This window comes from Esox lucius, chromosome 15 (genome assembly GCF_011004845.1).
Source record: "Esox lucius isolate fEsoLuc1 chromosome 15, fEsoLuc1.pri, whole genome shotgun sequence".
Classification (NCBI taxonomy): domain Eukaryota; kingdom Metazoa; phylum Chordata; class Actinopteri; order Esociformes; family Esocidae; genus Esox; species Esox lucius.
In genome coordinates, this window is record NC_047583.1 from 2,082,648 (window position 1) to 2,106,273 (window position 23,626).

At 46.7% G+C, this 23,626-nt stretch overlaps 1 protein-coding gene across 1 annotated transcript; it reads left to right on the plus strand.

The window, feature by feature from the left end:
- The first annotated feature begins 187 nt into the window (after positions 1–187).
- On the plus strand, positions 188–22,926 carry tonsl (tonsoku-like, DNA repair protein). The gene is made up of 28 exons (XM_029125339.2): positions 188–614; positions 3,151–3,246; positions 3,385–3,527; positions 3,763–3,946; positions 4,136–4,265; positions 4,560–4,731; positions 5,021–5,135; positions 5,278–5,426; positions 5,848–6,000; positions 6,165–6,290; positions 6,754–6,952; positions 7,146–7,204; positions 7,303–7,392; positions 7,474–7,546; positions 7,640–7,803; positions 8,635–8,758; positions 9,336–9,577; positions 9,791–10,271; positions 10,537–10,736; positions 11,154–11,248; positions 11,608–11,764; positions 12,306–12,384; positions 12,906–13,213; positions 14,987–15,158; positions 16,784–16,959; positions 21,995–22,068; positions 22,185–22,318; positions 22,525–22,926. Exons 1-28 carry the CDS (start codon positions 590–592, stop codon positions 22,719–22,721), a joined length of 4,317 nt encoding a protein of 1,438 aa, XP_028981172.2. The 5' UTR covers positions 188–589; the 3' UTR covers positions 22,722–22,926.
- The last annotated feature ends 700 nt before the right edge of the window (positions 22,927–23,626 follow it).

The window sequence follows — 23,626 nt, forward strand, 5'->3', positions numbered from 1 at the left end:
ATTTTGTGGGAGAGCATATTGAATTGCTTCATTACAAAAACATAACAGAGCATGGAAATAGACTTTACATACAAGGCGCGCTTTCTTTTGTAGTATAATCATTATTATTGTTCTTTATAAACAAAGATGCACTTTGATTAGACTTTACGTCACATTCAAGCGCCAGACCGTCAGCCAATGAGCAACCTGCAGAGCCGGGATTGGCATAAACATTGGCGGGGCTTTATGGAAAGTTATAGAAAGAAAAACAAGCGATCGTACCTACAAACCCGGTTTAATGTTATGATTCGGATCACTTGGAAACTATGGATTACGATCAAGAATAACATAGTATAGAGACAGTGCTATGATGTATGCAGTAAAAAATATAAGCAGCGAGTAGAAAGCGGAAGCTATTAGCTAACGTTAGCTAGAGTCTTCACAATTGTTTCTTAGGCAGCAAACGTAACGTAGTTGTTTTGCTGGGTAGACTGCCCTGTACGTAAATACAGTACCTTAACCTCGATGATGGTTAGCAGTCGATCGATAAGGTAGAGCTTAGATTTATTTTTGGATTGTCATTTCTGTCTACGCTGTCAGACGAAACAAGATGAGCGCTGCCCGGGAGATAAAACGTAAGTTGTTCCCCTTCGATCTTACGTCCAATGAGTAGGACTAGAATAATGGTTCTGTGAAGTTTGTTTCTTTGTAAACTCCTCTTTAATTGCACCTGGTACAATGACAGAAAGCAATGTACAATACGTATATACAGTAAGTCCCAAGAATAGAAAGGCCAGATCGCAGTTGGCTGAATAAGTACATTGAGGATCATGTATAATGCAGGAACGAAGTCTTATGGGCAGATAATAATAAAAAGATTTACCCGTACCAGAAGGATGGAAAGAGAAAGGGGTGAAGAAAAAGAGGAACTGTACCTGATCCAAAGTTTACCACCTCATCTGGGAAATATTGTGTAGGTAGTGTCATGGCTTGGACATGTGTGGCTGCCACTGGAACTGAATCACTTTTCTTGGTGATCTAACTGCTGATGGCAGCAGAATTAATTTGGTGTAGAGAAAACCTTGTCTCCTAAATCAAACAGCAAGAGGATTACCCCAAACATACTGTCATAGCAAGTTGGGAGATCTTCAGGGCCGAAGGCCTGTCAACCACTCTGAATCAGACTGAGCCTTTCATGTTCTGAAGAAACGCCTGAAGGCAAACAGTCTTAGCACAAGCAGGAACTTAAAATTGCTGATGTTCAGGCGTGGCACAGCCAGGGAAGATTACTATCATCTGGGCTTTAGACTTCATCATTGCATGCAAAGAGTATGCAACCAAGTACAAAAACATAAACAATCTCCATTAGCATTCATTAGTAGGCAGTGCAGTTTTATGATGGCCCCTTAACCTTTGAAGTGTTGGAGATCAACACTTTGGCTACAAAACAAAGTATCACCAATACGGAAAAGCAAGAGGCATGTCATTTAGTTGCTATGGTCAGCTGATGGAGAATATTACCCTTCTGCCATTCTGCTGTTTAGTTATTGAGGTTTTGACAAACAAAGTGACTATCATCTAAGCCTTACTCCACAAAAGTGACTGGAACAAGTTTCCCAAAACGTTCTTTGTCATAACATGTACAGTGAGGGAAAAAAAGTATTTGATTCGCTGTTGATTTTGTAAATTTGCCCACTGACAAAGAAATTATCAGTCTATAATTTTAATAGAAGGTTTATTTGTACAGTGAGAGACAGAATAACAACAAAAAAAACAGAAAAACACGTCAAAAATTTGATCCCCTCTCAATCAGAAAGATTTCTGGCTCCCAGGTGTCTTTTATACAGATAACTCTTAAAGGGAGTGCTCTTAATCTCAGCTTGTTACCTGTATAAAAGACACCTGTCCACAGAGCAATCAGTCAATCAGATTCCAAGATTGTAGACCTACACAAGGCTGGAATGGACTTCAAGACCATCACCAAGCAGCTTAGTGAGAAGGTGACAACAGTTGGTGCGATTACTTGCAAATGGGAGAAACACAAAAGAACTGTCGATCTCCATCGGTCTGGGGCTCCATGCAAGATCTCACCTCCTGGAGTTGCAATGATCATAAGAACAGTGAGGAATCAGCACAGAACTACACTGTAGGATCTGGTCAATGATCTCAAGGCAGCTGGGACCATAGTTACCAAGAAAATAATTGGTAACACTACGCCGTGAAGGACAAATCCTGCAGCGCCCGCAAGGTCCCTTTGCTCAAGAAAGCACATGTACAGGCCCGTCTGAAGTTTGCAAACGAACATCTGAATGATTCGGAGGAGAACTGGGTAAAAGTGTTGTGGTCAGATGAGACCAAAATAAAGCTATTTGGCATCAACTCAACTGTGTTTGGAGGAGGAATGCTGCCTATGACCCCAAGAACACCATCCCACCGTCAAACATGGAGGTGGAAACATTATGCTTTGGGGGTGTTTTTCTGCTAAGGGGACAGGACAACTTCAATGCATCAAAGGGACGATGGACGGAGCCATGTACTGTCAAATCTTGGGTGAGAACCTCCTTCTCCCAGCCAGGGCATTGAAAGTGGGTTGTGGATGGGTATTCCAGCATGACAATGACCTAAAACACACCGCCAAGGCAATCTCAAGAAGAAGCACATTAAGGTCCTGGAGTGGCTTAGTCAGTCTCCAGAGCTTAATCCCATAGAAAATCCTTAATGACCAAGTCCTTAATGACTTGGAGAAGATCTGCAAAGAGGAGTGGGACAAAATCCCTCCTGAGATGTGTGCAAACCTGGTGGCCAACTACAAGAAACGTCTGACCTCTGATTGCCAACAAGGGTTTTGCCACCAAGTACTAAGTCATGTTTTGCAGAGGGGTCGAATACTTATTTCATTAATTAAAATGCAAATCAATTTAACATTTTTGACATTCGTTTTTCTGGAGATTTTTGTTGTTGTTATTCTGTCTCTTCAAATAAACCTACATTAAAATGATAGACTGATAAGTTCTTTGTCAGTGGGCAAACGTACAAAATCAGCAGGAGATCAAATACTTTTTTTGCTCACTGTACATCTGATTGCTTTTGATGACTAAATATGTTTCATATCAAGGTATTTGGCAACTGGTTATAATGGCCTTCTTTTGTTGTGTTGTCACATTTTTTCAGAACTGCAAAAAGCAAAGAGCAAAGCCCAGAGCAGCAATAATTTCAGAGAAGAGGCCAGTCTTTGCAATCAACTGGGAGAAGTGCTGTCAAGAAATGGTTAAGTGTGACTTTCTTTGTGATTTTCTTTTGTTATTGTATAGAGAAAATATCAGTGTTGTCATATCTCTTTTTTAACAAATGTCCCGTAATCTATTTGTGACTCATGTCAACAATTATTTACCTTTTTGTTTTCAGGTGATTATGAAGCAGCCATTGAGGAACATCGGCAGGAATTGCAAATTTCCACGGCAATAAATGATGTAATTGGACGTGCAGTGGCCAATCGTAAGATAGGGGAGTGTTATGCAGAGATGGGAAACATAGAAGCTGCTTTACGGGTGCGTAAATGGCTTTTAGTCTTCAACATCTTGTATCAGATCTCCGGATTAGACTCTTTTGTAACACATTTTGATCCACTTTTCTCTTCATCCTGTACGTCAGAAGTAGAACAATCAAAAGTTTTAATTCTTTATCCTTAGATTTTGTCAATAGTAAATCGTCACCGTCCCACTTGTTGAATGTCATGCAAAAACCAAGGATATTAATGAAGTATTTCGCTGGGGTTTTCTTTAGCACCAGCGATGTCACCTGGATCTGGCTCGCTCCGTCAGCGACCATGCCGAGGAACAAAGAGCGCTAGCCACCATCGGCCGAACCTTCCTTTTCCGCTACGAGTCCGACTCTTCAAAGGAGAGCTTGAGGCAGGCAGAAGACGCCTTCAGGAAGAGCATGGATATTGTAGACAGCCAACTGGAAGGTGTGTGTCCATGCGCCCGACCATTTGTTGCGAACTGCTATGTGTGTCTCAGATTTTTTGATGTTAATCCATATGTTTGGCCCAGATTAGCCTCTTAATCAGGAGAAACCCCATTGCCTAGTCCTGAGATGAACCGAGAGACTTTGTCCTTCCTTACAAACTCTAATGTCTCTCCTGGTGTCTCCTCAGGGACAGTGAGTAATCGTGAGCTGAGTGAGATGAGAGCTCGGCTGTACCTCAACCTGGGTCTCGTGTGTGACCACCTGGGGGAGCCCAAGCGCTGCAGTGAATACATCCGCCTCAGCGTTTACATTGCAGAGTAAGAGCTCACCTTTACCAGGGGCTGATCTGGGATCTGTCGTTATTGTCTGAAAAGCCAGATCGTGGCGATACCATAGCAGGAGAAAAATAACCTCTGGGCATTATTATTTTGTTGGACACATGGATTGCATGTCTTGGTATATAGACAAACTGTCAAGTAGCAACACTGTTCTTAAGCTTATTGAGCTCCTGGTGGCCTGTGAGCTCTGCTGCTGAAATGTGTCTGAAATCATGTGATAGTTCTGCAGCGTCCCTTTAAGTGTGTCGGTGTCCCACCGTCGTGTCTGTTTAGGAAGAACCAGCTCCTGGAGGATCTGTATCGTGCCAACTTCAACCTGGGCAACATCTACTTCCGCAATGGTCGCCACTCCAACGCCATGCGCAGCCTGGAGCAGGCCAAAGAGTGTGCCCGCAAGATCAAAGACAAGTTCATTGAGAGCGAGTGCTTCCACTCCATCGGCAAGGTAGATGAGGCAGAAATGGAATGCTGAGCAGGACGACGTGTCATTTGTCATTAAATATGAGTTACTCTGTAAAATAGAAAGAAAGAAAAAATTTGATCTGAAAAATGTAAAATCCAGGTTTGATTTGTGAGGTTCTAATCAATATCATCACCGATACGTGCTCCATTTGGGTCAGTTTGGGTGCCTGAGTCCAGCCCTAAATAAATCTTCTCTGATCTTTGGCACTGTTGTGCACATGGTAACTCAACCATCCCAGCTATAAGTGCTTGTCTGTTTCTTTATTCCAAAGGTTCAGCTGTCTTTGGGGGACTTTGTGGCGGCCAGGCGTTCTCTGAAGAAGGCCTTCTCCCTGGGGTCCCAGCACGCTGTGGACAGAGAGGCAGTAAAGAAGGCCTTCAAACAAGGTGACCACCAGGGAACTCCGGATGAGAGCGATGTGTTTCTGGGTCTATATTCACGGGGGAGGGGTGGGGCGTTATATAGACTGGTCGAGATGGCGTTTTCGTAGATTTTTCTGTTTATTCTGTCTTTGTGTTGTTGCTATAGCGATTAGGGGTGGTCAGCTGGAAGAGGCACTGGGGGACCTGGGTGGTGACGTGCCTTCCCAGGAGGCCGTGGGGCTGGCCGAGCAGCTTGGGGACCTCTACTGTAAGGTCGGCTGCTATAGCAAGGCTCTGGATGCATACCACATGCAGGTAAGTCACACACACACACACTCAGACACTCAGACACACACACATTCAGACACACACACAATCAGAAACACACACAATCAGAAACACACACAATCAGACACGCACACAATCAGACACGCACACACTCAGACACGCACACACTCAGACACGCACACACTCAGATACGCACACACTCAGACACGCACACACTCAGACACACACACACTCAGACACACACACACTCAGACACAGACACACACAGGGAACCTAGTTTTCCTTGTCACTTCCTGGTCGTACGGTTCACGAGTGTTGTCGCAAACTATGGAGTTTTTTTTTTTCCACAGCTATTGTTCACTGGGCTTTAGGTCCGTTTGAATGTATTGACATTCTGTCGCCGTAATATCAGACTGAACCTGGGTGTTGTGTGGTTTCTGCGGTGTAGCTGTCCCGTGCTGAGGCGTTGGGCAAGCCAGCTCGGGAGCTGGCCGTGATTCATGTTTCTCTGGCTGCCACCTACACAGACCTTCGGCGTTACGACCAGGCTGTGGAACACTACCGACAGGAGCTGGCCCTCAGACACGGGAACCCCAAAGAGGTGACACTATCCTGGGGTGACTGATCAGATGGACGGGGCAGGATTTCATATCCAATTGAAATATATAACGTTTTCCCCTGAAGTATATTAAAGACTGCCCATTACTGCTCCTTATTACATGTGGTATTTATGCCTGTCTCTGCCTGTCTCTGCCTGTCTGTCAGGAGTGTAAAACTTGGCTGACCATCGCTGCGGCCCAGGAGGAGAGTGGGAAGAGCCTGGAGGAAGTGGATATTAGCTATGACACAGCTTTGCGATGTGCTCAGAGGTCATGCCAAGCCAAACTACAGGTGGGTAGATGGAGGTGCGCTGACGGAGGAGACCACCTGTTGGTCTGTGAAATAGAAAGCACCACGTTGGTCAAACGACAGAAACCGCGTGTGTATCGACTTTTCTATTTCTCAGTCTCTCTCTCGGTCTCTCTCTCTCTCTCTGGGTCTCGGTCTCTCTCGCTCTCTCTGGGTCTCGGTCTCTCTCGCTCTCTCTGGGTCTCGGTCTCTCTCGCTCTCTCTGGGTCTCGGTCTCTCTCTCTCGCTCTCTCTGGGTCTCGGTCTCTCTCTCTCGCTCTCTCTGGGTCTCGGTCTCTCTCGCTCTCTCTGGGTCTCGGTCTCTCTCGCTCTCTCTGGGTCTCGGTCTCTCTCGCTCTCTCTGGGTCTCGGTCTCTCTGGGTCTCTCTGGGTCTGGGTCTCTCTCTCTGGGTCTCTGTCCCTCTGGGTCTCTGTATCTTTCTATTCCTCTGTGTTTCCTCATCAGAGCCGAGTCCTGAAGGCGTGGCTGGCTGCCCAGAGGCGCTGTGGTTTGTCGCAGGCTGATGACACACAGGCCAGGCTGGAGGAGCTGCGTAGGACCGAAGGCTGGAGTCCCGAGGGTGGGAGTGAGGGGGAGGAGGATGAAGATGAGACAGAGAACAGTGAACAGATGGAGGACAGCGACATAGAGCTCTCAGACTCTGGTAGATATGTTTGTTCCACTGCAGGCAGACATAGCTGGTTTCTATGGCAAAATTTGATCTAACGGTTTGAGCTAACGGTCATTTAGTTCCACATCCCTCGTTTTGCCTGGACACAGCTATGTGAAGCGGCATTGCTTCAACCGATCACTTTAGTCTGGCTGATTGCTTGGAGCGTCTCTTGTCTCCTTCATAGACGATGATCTGGAGGAGTATGACAAGATGGTCTCCGGCGGCAGGAGGAAGCCAGGTCGTGTAGGTGCCAACATCAGCATCACATGTTTGACTTGTGTTCGGTCACTCGCATCAGGGTCGCATCAGAGTCACATCAGTCGGTCTGCTCTCTTTTTCAGTGGAACAAGAGGAATGAGAAGGGCGAGACGTCCCTCCACAGAGCTTGTATAGACGGGAACCTGAGGCAGGTTCAGTTCCTGCTGGAGCAGGTAAATGGACCTGGGGGTTTAGATGAAGTTTCATCCCTGGTTCTGTCTGTAGTAGCCTTAAGCCGTGTGTCTGTTCCTCAGGGTCATCCTGTCAACCCCAGGGACTACTGTGGCTGGACGCCGCTCCATGAAGCCTGCAATCATGGCCACACAGGTGACCTGCTTTTGCCCTGTGGTTGTAAATCATTGAAGCAAGGTCAGAGGTCAGCGGGATTATAACTCTGAGCTTCTTTGCCCCCGCCCCCAGACGTGGTGGCTCTGCTGCTGGATCGGGGGGCTAACATCAACGACCCGGGGGGGTCCCTGTGTGAGGGAGTCACGCCTCTGCATGACGCCCTGACCTGTGGTCACTTCCAGGTGGCCAGAGTGCTGGTGGAAAGGGGGGCATCGGTCACTCTCCGCAACTCCAAGGTCAGCCCAGTGGTGGTGCGGGTGTGGTGGGTGGAGTGGTGCGTGGCGTGGCATGGTGTGGTCTGGCACTGCGTGGTGTGGCGTGGCGGGTGCTGGAGTTAGCAACGGCCGTGTCGACTCGAACCCCCTCCGCTTCCGAAGTTTTCAGTGGATGGTCATGTTAAGTCTGGTGACCTACTAGGTCTAGTAGATGAAGGGTTGGGTGATTGATGAAGGGTTGGGTGATTGATGAAGGGTTGGGTGATTGATGAAGGGTTGGGTGATTGATGAAGGGTTGGGTGATTGATGAAGGGTTGGGTGATTGATGAAGGGTTGGGTGATTGATGAAGGGTTGGGTGATAGTCTTTTTTGATTTGTATTTATTGTGTTATTAAATTTGGGGGGAGGTGGTCTAATTTTCAAAAGTGTGAGGCACTGTTTGCTAAAAAAACGACTTTGTTAGCTAAATGTCTGTGCAGGATCTGATTGGGATCCAATGAGCCTGCTGTCTTGATTGGGTTAGAGTTCATCTCCTACCTTACTCACTAATCTCAGGGCTTGGTTACACAGTATAGTTACTCAGTATAAAGACATTTTGGTACCCAGTGATAAGAGCAGAAGTGTGTGTGTGTGTGTGTGTGTGTGTGTGTGTGTGTGTGTGTGTGTGTGTGTGTGTGTGTGTGTGTGTGTGTGTGTGTGTGTGTGTGTGTGTGTGTGTGTGTGTGTGTGTGTGTGTGTGGATCTGTATACATTGTCTGTGTGTGTGTGTGTTTGTGTGTTTGTGTGTGGATCTGTATATGTTCTGTGTGTGTGTGTGTGTGGATCTGTATACGTTCTGTGTGTTTGTCTCAGGGGGAGACAGCCCTGGATAGCCTGCGTCTGTGGCAGAGGATGTACAGCAGAGAGCTGGACCAGGAGGCCAGACAGGAGCTGTCCAGCACGGAGAAACTGCTGAGGAGGGCTCTAGCAGGGTTAGGTGAGGAGGGTTCTAGTCTGATTAGGAGACGAGGGAGGGTTCTAGCCTGGTTAGGTGAGGAGGGTTCTAGTCTGATTAGGAGACGAGGGAGGGTTCTAGCCTGGTTAGGTGAGGAGGGAGGGTTCTAGCCTGGTTAGGAGAGGAGGGAGGGTTCTAGCCTGGTTAGGAGAGGAGGGAGGGTTCTAGTCTGGTTAGGAGAGGAGGGAGGGTTCTAGTCTGGTTAGGAGAGGAGGGAGGGTTCTAGCCTGGTTAGGAGAGGAGGGGGGATTCTAGCCTGGTTAGGAGAGGAGGGAGGATTCTAGCCTGGTTAGGAGAGGAGGGAGGATTCTAGCCTGGTTAGGAGAGGAGGGAGGGTTCTAGCCTGTTTAGGAGAGGAGGGTTCTAGCCTGGTAAGGAGGAGGGCATTGATGCGGAGGGCTCTAATCAGGTTTGGTTTGTAGTACATTCTGAGTTGTAATGTATCCCCATTGATGTAAGCCTTATGTCAGTTTATTGAAGTGTGTGTAAATGTATAGTAATGTTGCCATAAGCCCGTTAACAGTTACCCCATGTAGTGACCATTTCTACTCTATTGTAGTTACAGCCGTGCCCGTGCCCCCGAAGCCCTGTGATGCTCTGCAGGACAGTCAGCTTTTTGACGCGGAGAACTCAGAGCCTCTGATCCCCACCAGAGGGCGCCACCCGTCCACCGAAAGCCTGCCCAGAACCAGGAGCCCCAAGGACAGTGCCAGCCCACGGAGCCCCACTCAGAGGCACTGTAACGGCACACCACGCCCCCCCCAACGACACAGAGGGACCGAGGCCTCTGTCCTCTTTGGGGTATTAGTTGAATTACAACCTTGGGAAGGAGATTAAGGTCAAACTGATTTTACAACCTAGGGAATCCGATTAATTTCTAACTGATTTTCTAAGACCAAACACTTCAGGGTGGGTATTTAATGTAAGTCAAGAAGAGCACTTCTGCAAGTGTTTGAAGCTTTGTCATTTTGAGACTCATGAGCGATTAACAAATGATGTGTATCTTTTCTTCAGCATGACAGCAGCAGCTCCTCCGACCACAGTGATTTGGACGCCTCTGTCAGCCCCCTGAGGCCTGTCCGCCCACGCCGTTTCCCAGCAGCCCCCACTCCACAAGATGTGGCCCCCAGCCAGGAAGTAAGCACGTCTGTTTCTGAGGTGAGGGCCACTGGGGCGCCCCCTGCCTTTGGTAGGGAAGAGTACCACAGTGCCATTCGCAGCCTGGGCAGCGCCAAGTCCCGCCTCCTCGCCGAGAACCTATCGCAGCCACAGTTCAGCAGCACACCGGCGATCTCATCCAATGGCAGGCCTGCGCTTGTTCCCGAGGAGGAATATCTGATAGACGATTGGCTGGAGGATGACATGGGCGATGTTCAGCCAAAGAAGAGAAGGAGAGTGGGGGGGGGTCCGAATGGATCGTGGGGCTCGAGTGCGACATCGTCGGCGGCCGGAACTCGGATACGACACTCAGATACGACTGAGCCGGCAAACAGTGGTGGGTTACACACACACACACACACACACACACACCTGTACAGATGACACACACACACCTTTTTACTGATGACCCTGTTGTTCCTCGAAGAACCCGCACACAAGCTTGATCATCCCGTTCCTGTCCTTTCTCTGTGTTCAGACACAGTCCTTGTCCTTTTTCTGTCATCTGACATTTTGCTAGATGACGTTTCTGTTTTCCTTGCCGCGTTGCGTCTTTATTTCCTGAATGGGACTTTAAATTTATATTCTCTATCGTCCTGCAGTGCTGCCATCCTCCAGGAAGGATCTCTCTCCGATGAAGACGACCTCTTCCTCCTCCAGGCCACGGCAGGTGAAGATGACTCAGCTCTCGGGCATGGTTAGGCTGGGCCGCCGAGAGGTCAGCAGGTCACAGAGCCCCACTGCATCAGATGATGTCCCTCGAGTTTCCAGGCCGCCCCAGAACCACCCCGACTCTCAGCAGGTTAGAGAGGCCCAGCAGGACCTGGGCAGAAATACCACTTCCAATCCACCAAGTACCTGAGTGTTGTGTAGGCTATCTAATATTTCTAGTGCTGCTTGAACCCACTTCTGAGACTCGTTACCTCACTCTGGTAGGATGGATGAGATTACTACCGGAACCTTCTTCAACGGTCATCTTCAAGTTTTGGACAGAGAAATGTCACTGCAAACATACTGCAACATACTTTGTTGCCAAGTAGTAAACTTTTTAGCCTTTAGAATGTTTTGTGTAATATCCTAGTCAGTATATGAACTAGTGGGAGCTTTTAGTATAGAAATATAATTAGTAGACCATTTTGCCTATCAAAGATCATTGGGTTGAGGGGGAAATATCTGTTCTAGCTGTTCTTTTTGTAAAATCTCTTCCTGTTTCTGTCAGGTCCCTCAGCAGCCTGTGGGCAGGTCAATGCCTGCACCAATCAGGATGCGGGTCAGAGTTCAAGACAACGTGTTTCTGATCCCAGTTCCTCATAGGTGGGTGTGTCTGTGTTGTAGCTCCTGCATGTTGGGAAGAGAGGAACATTTGAAAGGATGTCGACCCCCTGGGGCCCTGTTTGAACTTTAATAACCCCAGGTTCTATATGGAGAGAGTATCTGTGTGCTCAGGGAGGGTCTGAGCCCCCCCCCCCCCCCATATTACAGGCTGTTCATGACCCCACCCGGAATACTTTAGCACCCCCCTAAAAGAAAATAGTAAAATACCATGACCCATTGATCTTTTATTTGTGTGTGTCTTTACGTGTGTGTGTGTGTGTGTCTTGTCTCTTTACGTGTGTGTGTGTGGGTCTTTGTGTGTTTGTGGGTCTTTGTGTGTGTGTGTTTGTCCATCCCAGTGAGGCAGACTCGTGCACGGTATTGTGGTTGTGTGAACAGGCCTCCCAGCGATACTACCAGGCCTGTGGTCTCCTGCCACGCCTCTCTCTGCAGAAAGAGGGCGCTCTCCTCTCCCCTCAAGACCTCCTGCTGGCCGTTCTCCACTCCAATGAAGAAGTGAGGCCAAACAAAACCCTTAATACCATATTAATGATTATATATTTATTTGTATTTCTATGTCGTCATTATAATCTTAAAATATACTTTACAGAAACACAACCTTTAGTTTTTATATACTGTTCAAGCTTAAAGTTAAATGCAAGAGCTCGAGAAAGAAAACAACTGATTTTGTTTTGTACAACTATTTATTAATAGTATTCTCTAAAATAGAAATTGTAATAGTGCAAATAAAATACCACTGGCATGCAGCATTATAACTACATCCCAAATTAAATATAGTTTATTATTCTGAATTAATTATCAGCAAAGTTAGCATATTGCAATATGAACAATTATGTTCTTTTCATTATTGGATTACTGATAAAGTAATCCAATAATAAACTCTAAAACGATAATAATGGAATTGTCGCCCTGCCTTGTTCACTTTTATTATAACCTTTAATTGTGAGGATGTGGTGGTCTGAGATCTGTGGGTCAGGGCAGCTATTCTCTGAAGTAGGAGGGTGAAGACACATGATGATGATGATGTCCTCTGCAGGTCCTGGCTGAGGTATCTTCGTGGGATCTTCCTCCTCTTCCTGAGCGCTACAAGAAGGCCTGTCATAATCTGGCAGTGGGTGGGTGACCTGATGACCATATCCAGGGGTGGACTGAGTGATGTGGAGGCCCCAAATCAGAGGACAGTCACAGGCCCCCCCCCAAACCAAGTGGTCTCCACTTACATTAGAGTATTTTTGTACTTCACAATAATCCTAGAGACTGAATTCACACCTGTATATCGGCAGGGCTTGGTAGAAGGAGCCAACATTGAAATAACAGAACACTTCATAGGATATTTGCAGGCTACCTGCAATTAAATTGTTCACCTGACTAATAACAAAAACATGTAAGAATGGCACGAAATTCCCTTTTTGTAATTGTTTTTCTGAGCTCTGCTTTGAGTATCAGACTCGTAGGTAAGAATGTTGGCCGAGGTAGGTCCAGGTACTCACTTGAGACACTGCTGTTTTGAATCCCTTTGCTAACAAGGTGACACATCTGTCTGTACCCTTGAGCAAAGCACTTTACCCTAACTGCTCCTATTAGTAACACTGGAGTGCATTGTTTATTCATACTGTGATGTGTTTGTTGTCGCCAGAGGAGAGCAAGCGCGTGCTCCGTCTCTGTGAGGTGCAGGACGGGAGTCCCTCTGTGTCTCTGTGTGGCCTCAGCCTGCCCCCCTCCAGTCTCACCCCTGTCCTCCGCGCCCTCAAGCTGCAGGCCGGCCTCACGCAGCTACGACTGTCTGGGAACCGACTCCATGACCACCTCTTTCCCGAGCTGGTTGCTGCCGCCGTTACGATGCCCCGGCTCCGCCTGCTAGATGTGTCCTCCAATGACATCACAGGGGAGGGGCTTAAGAAAGCAGCAAATGCCTTGGCAGGGCAACCTCAACCTGCTTTCCCGGTAACTAAACAGAGATCATTTATATATAATTTCAATGTTTTTATTTTTTTGCACCACTTATGTCCTTTTAAACAGCAAATGCACCCCACTTAGACAATGACAGTTCATGGTAAACATTGAGCTACGACCCCTCAGGATGAGCTGTGTTCTCGTGGGCCCATGGCTCTTGTTCAGTGACTGTCAAAGCCCCTTACCTGCTCTGCCTCACTGCCAGATGTGTGTGGGAAGGACAGTGTGCGAAAGGTGTTTGTGGTTGGGAAGTAGGTTGACACTCTGCAAGGGTCTTGTCTTCTGAGAACCACCGTGCGTACGTGTTATCTGACAATGATGAACAACACTATTGTTCTGTCAGTCAGAACAAATTCATGTTCACGTTTTCTTGTGGCTTGCCACAGAAGAGCTGCTGCTGATTGGACGATTGGGTTGGGCCTGGGCAGGCCACCCAAATAAACTGAAATCCACGTCTTGTTTCGCACTCTGTTCTGAGACAATACTCTTTTTTGACATCATGTCTGATCTTGCTGGAAGTGTCTGTGTTACGTGGGGGGGAACTGTAGCCAGTCGGCAAACACATGATCAGATACACTTTGACGTCCAAACTTTGCTTAGTTGTTGTTAGCCAGGAAAACATTTCCCACCATTGCATGATTGCAGCCAGCTCAGCCAGGAAACCTGAGTATACTTTGGCTTAGCGACGCATCAGCTGATGTCTGGATAATGTTCAACCGCAGTCCCTAGGCAGGTTATTAATAACTTTTACAATTGTTACATTTGCATTAGTCCTCTGATAACAGCAGAACTTCCATTACAAAAAATCATTTAAGGTGAAACAAGGTAAAAGGTGTGATTTCATCCATCGCAAGTCATTGGGGGAAAGTTGAACGTGGACAGTTTTGTGATGAGAACCACATGGTCAGCAGGGTCAAAAGCTTTCCTCAGGTCTACAAATACAGCCACAACAGCACCCCCTTTGTCCATCTTGGACTTCACAGTTTCCAGAAGAAAGGAGTTGGCCATCTCTGTGGATTATTTTGCTCTAAAGCCAAACGGCAGGGAGTGTAATGTGGAGGGGCTGTTGTTGTGGGGGGGCTGTTGTTGTGGGGGGGCTGTTGTTGTGGGGGGGCTGTTGTTGTGGGGGGGCTGTTGTTGAGGTGGGCAGTCAGTTGCTCTGCTACACATTTTCCGGCCTCCTTCGACACCACAGGTGATAATACTAACGGGCCTGTAGTTTCTCACGTCAGCAGGGTCACCTGATTTAAAGATGCCTGTTATTATGGTTGACTTCCAGCCGCTTGGAAACACCCCCTGACCAAACAATGTGTTGATGACCTTAGTAATGGGGCATGCGCTTGCTCCACCCCCTGGCCTCCACCCACCGCCCCCGGTCTCCACCCACCGCCCCTGGCCTCCACCCACCGCCCCTGGGCTCCACCCCCTGGCCTCCATCCACCGCTCCCGGCCTCCACCCACACCCCTGGCCTCCACCCATCACCCCCGGTCTCCGACCCCAGGTCTCCACCCACCACCCCCTTGGCTCCACCCACCGCCCCTGGGCTCCACCCACCGCCCCTGGGCTCCACCCACCGCCCCTGGGCTCCACCCCCTGGCCTCCATCCACCGCTCCCGGCCTCCACCCACACCCCCGGCCTCCGCCCACCACCCTCTGGCCTCCACCCACCACCCCCGGCCTCTTCAGACAATCATCTCCTTTAACCAACAAATACCTTCCATTGAATACATTTTGGATCTGATCCTCCCTCCATCTCTCTCTAGTGTCTGGAGGAGTGGGACCTGAGTGTGAACCCTCTGGGTGATGGTCTGTCCCAGGCCTTGTCCTGTCTCCTGTCTGCCTGCCCCCTATTGGCCAGCCTGTCCCTTCAGGCCTGCAACCTCACCGCCCGGTGCTTACAGCTACATCGCCTGTTGCTGGCCGGTGCCCTTGCAGGTAAACATGCTAATTAAGTATGTAAGAAAACAAAGTTTGTGCAACACTAACGCACATCTTACAGGAACGTGACTGTGACACACCTGAATAGAAAAAGTTGCCTGACAAGAAACAATGGGAAATTCATCTCCACTTTGTTTTGCGGGAAAAACATGCGGTACATATAAGTGTTAAAATGTAGATTTTGGTCATAATTGGTACACTTTCCCTACTTAGTTAACTATAGTAAAAACTATTTTGATCTTAATTTGATCCAGGACATTCAGAGAGATGTCTGGTAACATATTTCCTGGAGTGAAATACTGGGGGGGTGCCGCTTTACCTGGGGATAAGTGAGTCTTTTACTGGGGATAAGTGGGTCTTTTACTGGGGATAAGTGAGTCTTTTACTGGGGATAAGTGGGTCTTTTACTGGGGATAAGTGGGTCTTTTACTGGGGATAAGTGAGTCTTTTACTGGGGATAAGTGAGTCTTTACCTGGGGATAAGTGGGTCTTTTACTGGGGATAAGTGGGTCTTTTACTGGGGATAAGTGAGTCTTTTACTGGGGATAAGTGAGTCTTTTACTGGGGATAAGTGAGTCTTTTACTGGGGATAAGTGAGTCTTTACCTGGGGATAAGTGAGTCTTTTACTGGGGATAAGTGGGTCTTTTACTGGGGATAAGTGGGTCTTTACCTGGGGATAAGTGGGTCTTTACCTGGGGATAAGTGAGTCTTTTACTGGGGATAAGTGAGTCTTTTACTGGGGATAAGTGAGTCTTTTACTGGGGATAAGTGAGTCTTTTACTGGGGATAAGTGGGTCTTTTACTGGGGATAAGTGGGTCTTTTACTGGGGATAAGTGAGTCTTTTACTGGGGATAAGTGGGTCTTTACCTGGGGATAAGTGGGTCTTTACCTGGGGATAAGTGGGTCTTTACCTGGGGATAAGTGAGTCTTTTACTGGGGATAAGTGAGTCTTTTACTGGGGATAAGTGAGTCTTTTACTGAGGATAAGTGAGTCTTTTACTGGGGATAAGTGAGTCTTTTACTGGGGATAAGTGAGTCTTTTACTGGGGATAAGTGAGTCTTTACCTGGGGATAAGTGGGTCTTTACCTGGGGATAAGTGGGTCTTTACCTGGGGATAAGTGAGTCTTTTACTGGGGATAAGTGAGTCTTTTACTGGGGATAAGTGAGTCTTTTACTGGGGATAAGTGAGTCTTTTACTGGGGATAAGTGGGTCTTTTACTGGGGATAAGTGAGTCTTTTACTGGGGATAAGTGAGTCTTTTACTGGGGATAAGTGGGTCTTTTACTGGGGATAAGTGGGTCTTTTACTGGGGATAAGTGGGTCTTTACCTGGGGATAAGTGAGTCTTTTACTGGGGATAAGTGGGTCTTTTACTGGGGATAAGTGGGTCTTTTACTGGGGATAAGTGGGTCTTTTACTGGGGATAAGTGAGTCTTTTACTGGGGATAAGTGGGTCTTTTACTGGGGATAAGTGGGTCTTTTACTGGGGATAAGTGGGTCTTTTACTGGGGATAAGTGGGTCTTTTACTGGGGATAAGTGGGTCTTTTACTGGGGATAAGTGAGTCTTTTACTGGGGATAAATATGTCTGTTTCTAAGCTGTTTTGTTCTTGTCCTTCAGGCACCGGTCACTTGAAGTCAGTGAATCTGTCCCACAATGCACTGGGCTCTACAGGCTTTGAGCTGGTTCTAAAGACTTTGCCTCTTCATTGTCTCACACACCTTCACCTGTCTGCCATCCGCTGTGGGTCAGCTGATCAACCGTCATTAGAACAACTGATGTCGGTCCTGTCTCAGGTATGAATGTCCACACACACACACACACCTGTGGAATTGTTATACTTGTGTGGACATTACTAAACAATCTTGTGATCAAACTAAATATAGCTCTGTGTGTCTCAGGCCATGATTTATCCAATTACGTAAAATGTACCTTCATTTGTAGCAGGAAGTAGTTTTTGTTTTACAGGGGATGGTCCATAATGACATTTGGCTACAGACACGTGTTTCTTAGTAAAGCTGTGCTCGATTTTTACTCAGTTACAGTTACGACAACGAATGCATGTATGCAGGGGTTAACTGATCCCAGTGAGATGGGTTGGCGTTGACTCTTCGTGGCTGTGTCCTGACTGGGTGGGGTAGACTATACCCTGCCAGAAAGCAGTAGTCCCTTGGTGGAGAACTTGAGCCACATCACAGTCCTACTAAGATCACATACACAACATGCGTCATTTGAGAGAGAAGTTATTGATGACTGTATATATTTGCAGTTTGTTGTGGAGCTGTCTGGAAGACGTAGTTTGGAGCTGGAATGTCCTGAATTGAATCTGTTATTTGGTAGCAGTTGTAAAAAGCTGTTAGGAGAATCTGTTGTCTTCAGATGCCACCTATGCTCTGTATGTTTTGGCGTAGGCGTCGTAGATTGTGACTCAGGTAAAGAAAAGCGCTTTGCGGCCTCCTCTCTTTATTCTTGCCATCAAGCTCGTGGCGGAAGAAGGAAGGCTTGATTCTCAAAATCTGTTTGGAGCGTAAGCCTTGCGCAGCTTAACCTCACTCAATTTGAAATGGTTTTTGGTGACCATCGGGTTATGTACTGTAGAGGTGTCAAGTGACCAGAAAGGGAGTCTGGCTTCAGCCATTAGATGTGTACATCTTTTTTTTCCGGACCGTGTAAGCGGAGCCGGCCTAAAAGAGCGAATGTCTCTTACTGAGTGACTGACTGACCTCTTGTTAAATAGCGTAGTGGTTGGAGATGCAGGCTACGAACAGCAGGCCCCGCGTTCGACTCCCGCCACAAAACACGTTATGCCTGAGGATTTGTTCAGGACAGACAAAAACTTTGCTGTCTACAACCTTCAGTAGCTACATTATAGGAAGCTATGGAGGAAATGTATTGAGCTGATGTATTTATTAATTATACCATTGTATACTAGAGTGAAAAAGCACTAGCTACATGCTGTGTTGATAGTAAAGTACTGAGTTCATGTATATAGACAGTAGCAAAATGCAAGATGTGTTAATACAGAGCTAAACTAATCAAAGGAACAAGACTAGGCTGATTGTTGCTCAAAGGTCAGTTATTTTGTGAGATGTTGTCTCACCTTCTTGCCATACAAAAGGAGGTGTTTCTGTGTCTTAGTGTTTTAGTGTCTTTCTGTCTCTATTTGCAAATATTAATGACCTGTATTTGTGTTAAAGAGTATTTTGATCTCTGCCTTACCTAGAAGGAGTTCTAATGGATGGAATTGCCATCACAAAGCCTAAAATGAAACTGGTTACTGTTATATTGCGACTATTTCTGGTGGATGTCTTAGGATTTGTTCTGGATAGACAAACACTTTGCTGGCTACACGATTCTCTCATCTTTTCACTTGACGAAAGTCTGTTATTACCTATATTGATACAGTAGTTATTGTATCAATGTCATTCACGAATGGATAATAAGCTTTTAAAGCGTCCAGTGGCAAAAGCCATACAGTTCATAGATGCTATTTGTGACGGAGGTGAACTTAAGAAACACTAGTCAGTTTAACACAATGCTTAATGGTGTCTAGCGACATATTACTGGCTAATAAGCTTCTAAAATGGCCAGTGACAAAAGTCATGCAGTTCATAGATATTATTTGTGGTGGAAGTAAACTTAATAAGAAACATTACTCAGTTTAACACAATGGTTAATGGTGTCTAATGAAATATGAATATAAACCAACACCCAGCATATATACACTCACCTAAAGGATTATTAGGAACATCTGTTCAATTTCTCATTAATGCAATTATCTAATCAACCAATCACATGGCAGTTGCTTCAATGCATTTAGGTTTGTGGTCCTGGTCAAGACAATCTCCTGAACTCCAAACTGAATGTCAGAATGGGAAAGAAAGGTGATTTAAGCAATTTTGAGCGTGGCATGGTTGTTGGTGAGTATTTCACAATCTGCTCAGTTACTGAGATTTTCATGCACAACCATTTCTAGGGTTTACAAAGAATGGTGTGAAAATGGAAAAACATCCAGTATGCGGCAGTCCTGTGGGCGAAAATGCCTTGTTGATGCTAGAGGTCAGAGGAGAATGGGCCGACTGATTCAAGCTGATAGAAGAGCAACTTTGACTGAAATAACCACTCGTTACAACTGAGGTATGCAGCAAAGCATTTGTGAAGCCACAACACGCACAACCTTGAGGCGGATGGGCTACAACAGCAGAAGACCCCACCGGGTACCACTCATCTCCACTACAAATAGGGAAAAAAGAGGCTACAATTTGCACAAGCTCACCAAAATTGGACAGTTGAAGACTGGAAAAATGTTGCTTGGTCTGATGTGTCTCGATTTCTGTTGAGACATTCAGATGGTAGAGTCAGAATTTGGCGTAAACAGAATGAGAACATGGATCCATCTTGCCTTGTTACCACTGTGCAGGCTGGTGGTTGTGGTGTAATGGTGTGGGGGATGTTTTCTTGGCAGACGTTTAAATGCCACGGCCTACCTGAGAATTGTTTCTGACCATGTCCATCCCTTTATGACCACCATGTACCCATCCTCTGATGGCTACTTCCAGCAGGATAATGCACCATGTCACAAAGCTCGAATCATTTCAAATTGGTTTCTTGAACATGACAATGAGTTCACTGTACTGAAATGGCCCCCACAGTCACCAGATCTCAACCCAATAGAGCATCTTTTGGATGTGGTAGAACGGGAGCTTCGTGCCCTGGATGTGCATCCCACAAATCTCCATCAACTGCAAGATGCTGTCCTATCAATATGGGCCAACATTTCTAAAGAATGCTTTCAGCACCTTGTTGAATCAATGCCACGTAGAATTAAGGCAGTTCTGAAGGCGAAAGGGGGTGAAACAGTATTAGTATGGTGTTCCTAATAATCCTTTAGGTGAGTGTATATCTCTGTGGTGCAGTGGTGAACGACACAGCCTTTCACGTGGGCGACTCGCGTTCGAATCTCGAGAGGGCAATCACGGTCAACACTTTCTGCTGCGGGCCGGCAGAACCAGGCTTGCCGGGTTTCTTGTTAACATTTAGTCTTAGTCTCTTTCAAGCATCAAATCTCCACGTGACCAAATGGGCCACCGTTGTCGCTGGGATTCGAGCGCAGAGTTAGAGAGTTCAGGGAATAAGATGTATCCGGTGTTTGGTGATGTATCCGGTGTTTGGTGATGTATCCGGTGTTTGGTGATGAATCCGGTGTTTGGTGATGGTCGATCCAATAGCAGGTGAATGTTGTTTTGTTTGTTCATTATTGTATGATGTTCCAACCAATGATTCCAATGATTCCATTGCTATTCACACATCCACAACACGCCAAGACAAAAGGGTGTCATATGAATGCTGATCCCCAACAGAAATATTCACACATCCACAACACGCCAAGACAACTGAATTATTCACACATCCACAACACGCCAAGACAACTGAATTATTCACACATCCACAACACGCCAAGACAAAAGGACGTCATATGAATGCTGATCCTCAACAGAAGTATTCACACATCCACAACACGCCAAGACAACTGAATTATTCACACATCCACAACACGCCAAGACAAAAGGAAGTCATATGAATGCTGATCCTCAACAGAAGTATTCACACATCCACAACACGCCAAGGCAACTGAATTATTCACACATCCACAACACGCCAAGACAAAAGGATGTCATATGAATGCTGATCCCCAACAGAAATATTCACACATCCACAACACGCCAAGACAACTAAATTATTCACACATCTTCAACACGCCAAGACAAATGGACGTCATATGAATGCTGATTCTTAACAGAATTATTACCGCAAAACACGTCACCATGTACTTGTTCAGCTGATTACTTGACATCTGATGTCCAGCCATCTGGCTGTAAGGTTTATCAGAAACCGCCATGTTCAGTTTTAACGCAGAGGATGTCACTGTGGTTTATAGTCAACACTGCTGTTTTGTCTGTAAAGGGTAATGTGGTCTGTGTTGTTTCAAATTAATTCTAACCACACGTTTGAGGCATGTTGAACATTTTCACAGCTTGACATGGAATGAGCCGTATTCACTTACCTGCTGCAAAACTGAAATGTATCAATTACACAATAATAATTGATAATTTTAGCAGCAGTATTTTCCTCTACTTCACTGTCTGGCCTCCCTAGTCCTTAACATATCTGCTGTCGGGCCTCCCTGGGCCTTATCGTATCTGCTGTCGGGCCTCCCTGGGCCTTATCGTATCTGCTGTCGGGCCTCCCTGGGCCTTACCGTATCTGCTGTCTGGCCTCCCTGGGCCTTATCGTATCTGCTGTCGGGCCTCCCTGGGCCTTACCGTATCTGCTGTCTGGCCTCCCTGGGCCTTATCGTATCTGCTGTCGGGCCTCCCTGGGCCTTACCGTATCTGCTGTCTGGCCTTCCTGGGCCTTAACATATCTGCTGTCGGGCCTCCCTGGGCCTTATCGTATCTGCTGTCGGGGCTTCCTATCAAATCAATCAATCAATCAAATGTATTTATAAAACCCTTTTTACAACAGCAGTTGTCACAAAGTGCTTTACAGAGACACCCGGCCTTAAACCCCAAGGAGCAAACAACAGTAGTGTTGAATTTCAGTGGCTAGGAAAAACTCCCTAAGAATGTCGAATTTTAGGAAGAAACCTAGAGAGGACCCAGGCTCAGAGGGGTGACCAGTATCAAATACTTGTTTTCCCCACTGTAATTATGAATATGACTGTTAGAGTTCAGCACACCCCTGTCGCTAATGATCTGACCCTTTGTTGAAAATGGAGGAGGGGTTACGGTGGATACGGTTCTTCTCATTGACTGTTTGTGTGTTCCGCAGGGTGAGTGCTCCCTGACCCATTTGAGTCTTGCTGGAAACGGACTGACAGACGGCGGCATGGCAACCCTCGCCAGGTTGGTGTTGTTGGTGTGAATTCCCGTCGTAATCCCGTGTTTCGGTGACGCCAGTGTTTTCAGATTGTCTGACCTGAGTGGTGACCTCGGCTTGGTCTCTGTGTCTTGCCGTCCAGGTGTTTGCTCGTCTGTCCCTCCATTGTGTCACTGGACCTGTCGGGGAACCCGGCGGTGACCTCAGCGGGGCTACACAGCCTCCTCTCCGCCCTTCGTGATGCTCAGCGACCTTTGACCTATCTCAACCTCCAAGGTACAGGAAACGGTCTATTGGTTCTCAATCTGGCTTTCATTCTCTCTGTGACCCTTTGCTTTTTCTGGCGAATTTGGATGCCTGTAACCTCAGGATTTGGGGTATGATTCCTGGGGCCCGCAAGATGTGAAATGGCTGCCTTCAGAACTAGTGATGTTGGAGAAAAGGGTCTTCCAAACGGCTTATATAATCTGTCACTGTTTCAGGTTGCCAGGTAGTGGGTCCCTGGGACAGCGCTGGTCTGGATGGCCTGTCAGAACTGGTCCAGGACCTGCGGCTGTGCTCCCAGAGGCTCAACAAACTGGACCGTGAGATGCTGCAGCAGACCTGGGGCTCAAGGCCCGGAGTTCGCTTCCTCTCCAGAGACGCCAAGTGCCTACTCACTGCTGCCCCCTCGCTGTGAGGAGGACTCTCACACCTTTTTAAACGTTGCTGCTTAATTTGAAGCATCATTATGTGAGGGGCTCTGAATTCATGTTTTGTATTTATCATGTAGATAGATTCCCTTGTTTGCTTGTGGGTCTTTACTGTGCATTTGTATTGTCTATGGTTTTTGTAAGTATTCTGTGGAAAAAAATGTAAAAAAAATAAAGTGAACCTTATTGTCAGTGTTTTTGGACTGTGCTTATTACCATTCTGTGTTTTTTCCACCCATCCTCCCTAAATGTAACTGCCTCTCAACAGTCAAGCTGAGAAATTATTGTTCACCTTATTCTGCTGCTGTTTCTCTGGGGGTGGGGTGTCATGAGCAAAACTGTCTCCTTCTACTTGGTGTGAACGTGTTGTAATGACACAGTAGCTGTCGTTTCCTTCTATAGTTAACCCTGTGAGAGGTCTTATTTCTGTTGAATTCGTTTCCAATAGTGGGCCTCACGTGTTGGGTAGGTGTCATGATGTTCTCAGCAAAGTTCCTTGGGTGGGGGCACAACACTGTAGGTAAGTTCCTAGTCACACCAGGTCACCTTTTGAGTCGATCCAGCTTGAAACCCCAGAGAGCAGTGGGGGTCGTTTTCCAACCTGCCCCTGAATGATTCACATTTGATCTTGGTATTTGGCCAGCATTTAATGATGGCATCGGTTGGAGACAGATAAATTCTACTTGCTCTTCTTACATACCAGAATCTAAGATGTGGCAAGAAACCAACCATGCAAGTTGGATTGGCACGGTTGGTTTCTCGCCACGGATTCTCAATTGGACTGTGGCATGACTTTGACTGGGCAGCATATTGTTTCTTGTTTTAAAACCGGTGCAGTACAGCTTTGGCTGCTGGTTTCTGGATCATCATCTTGTTTAACGGCATATCTTCC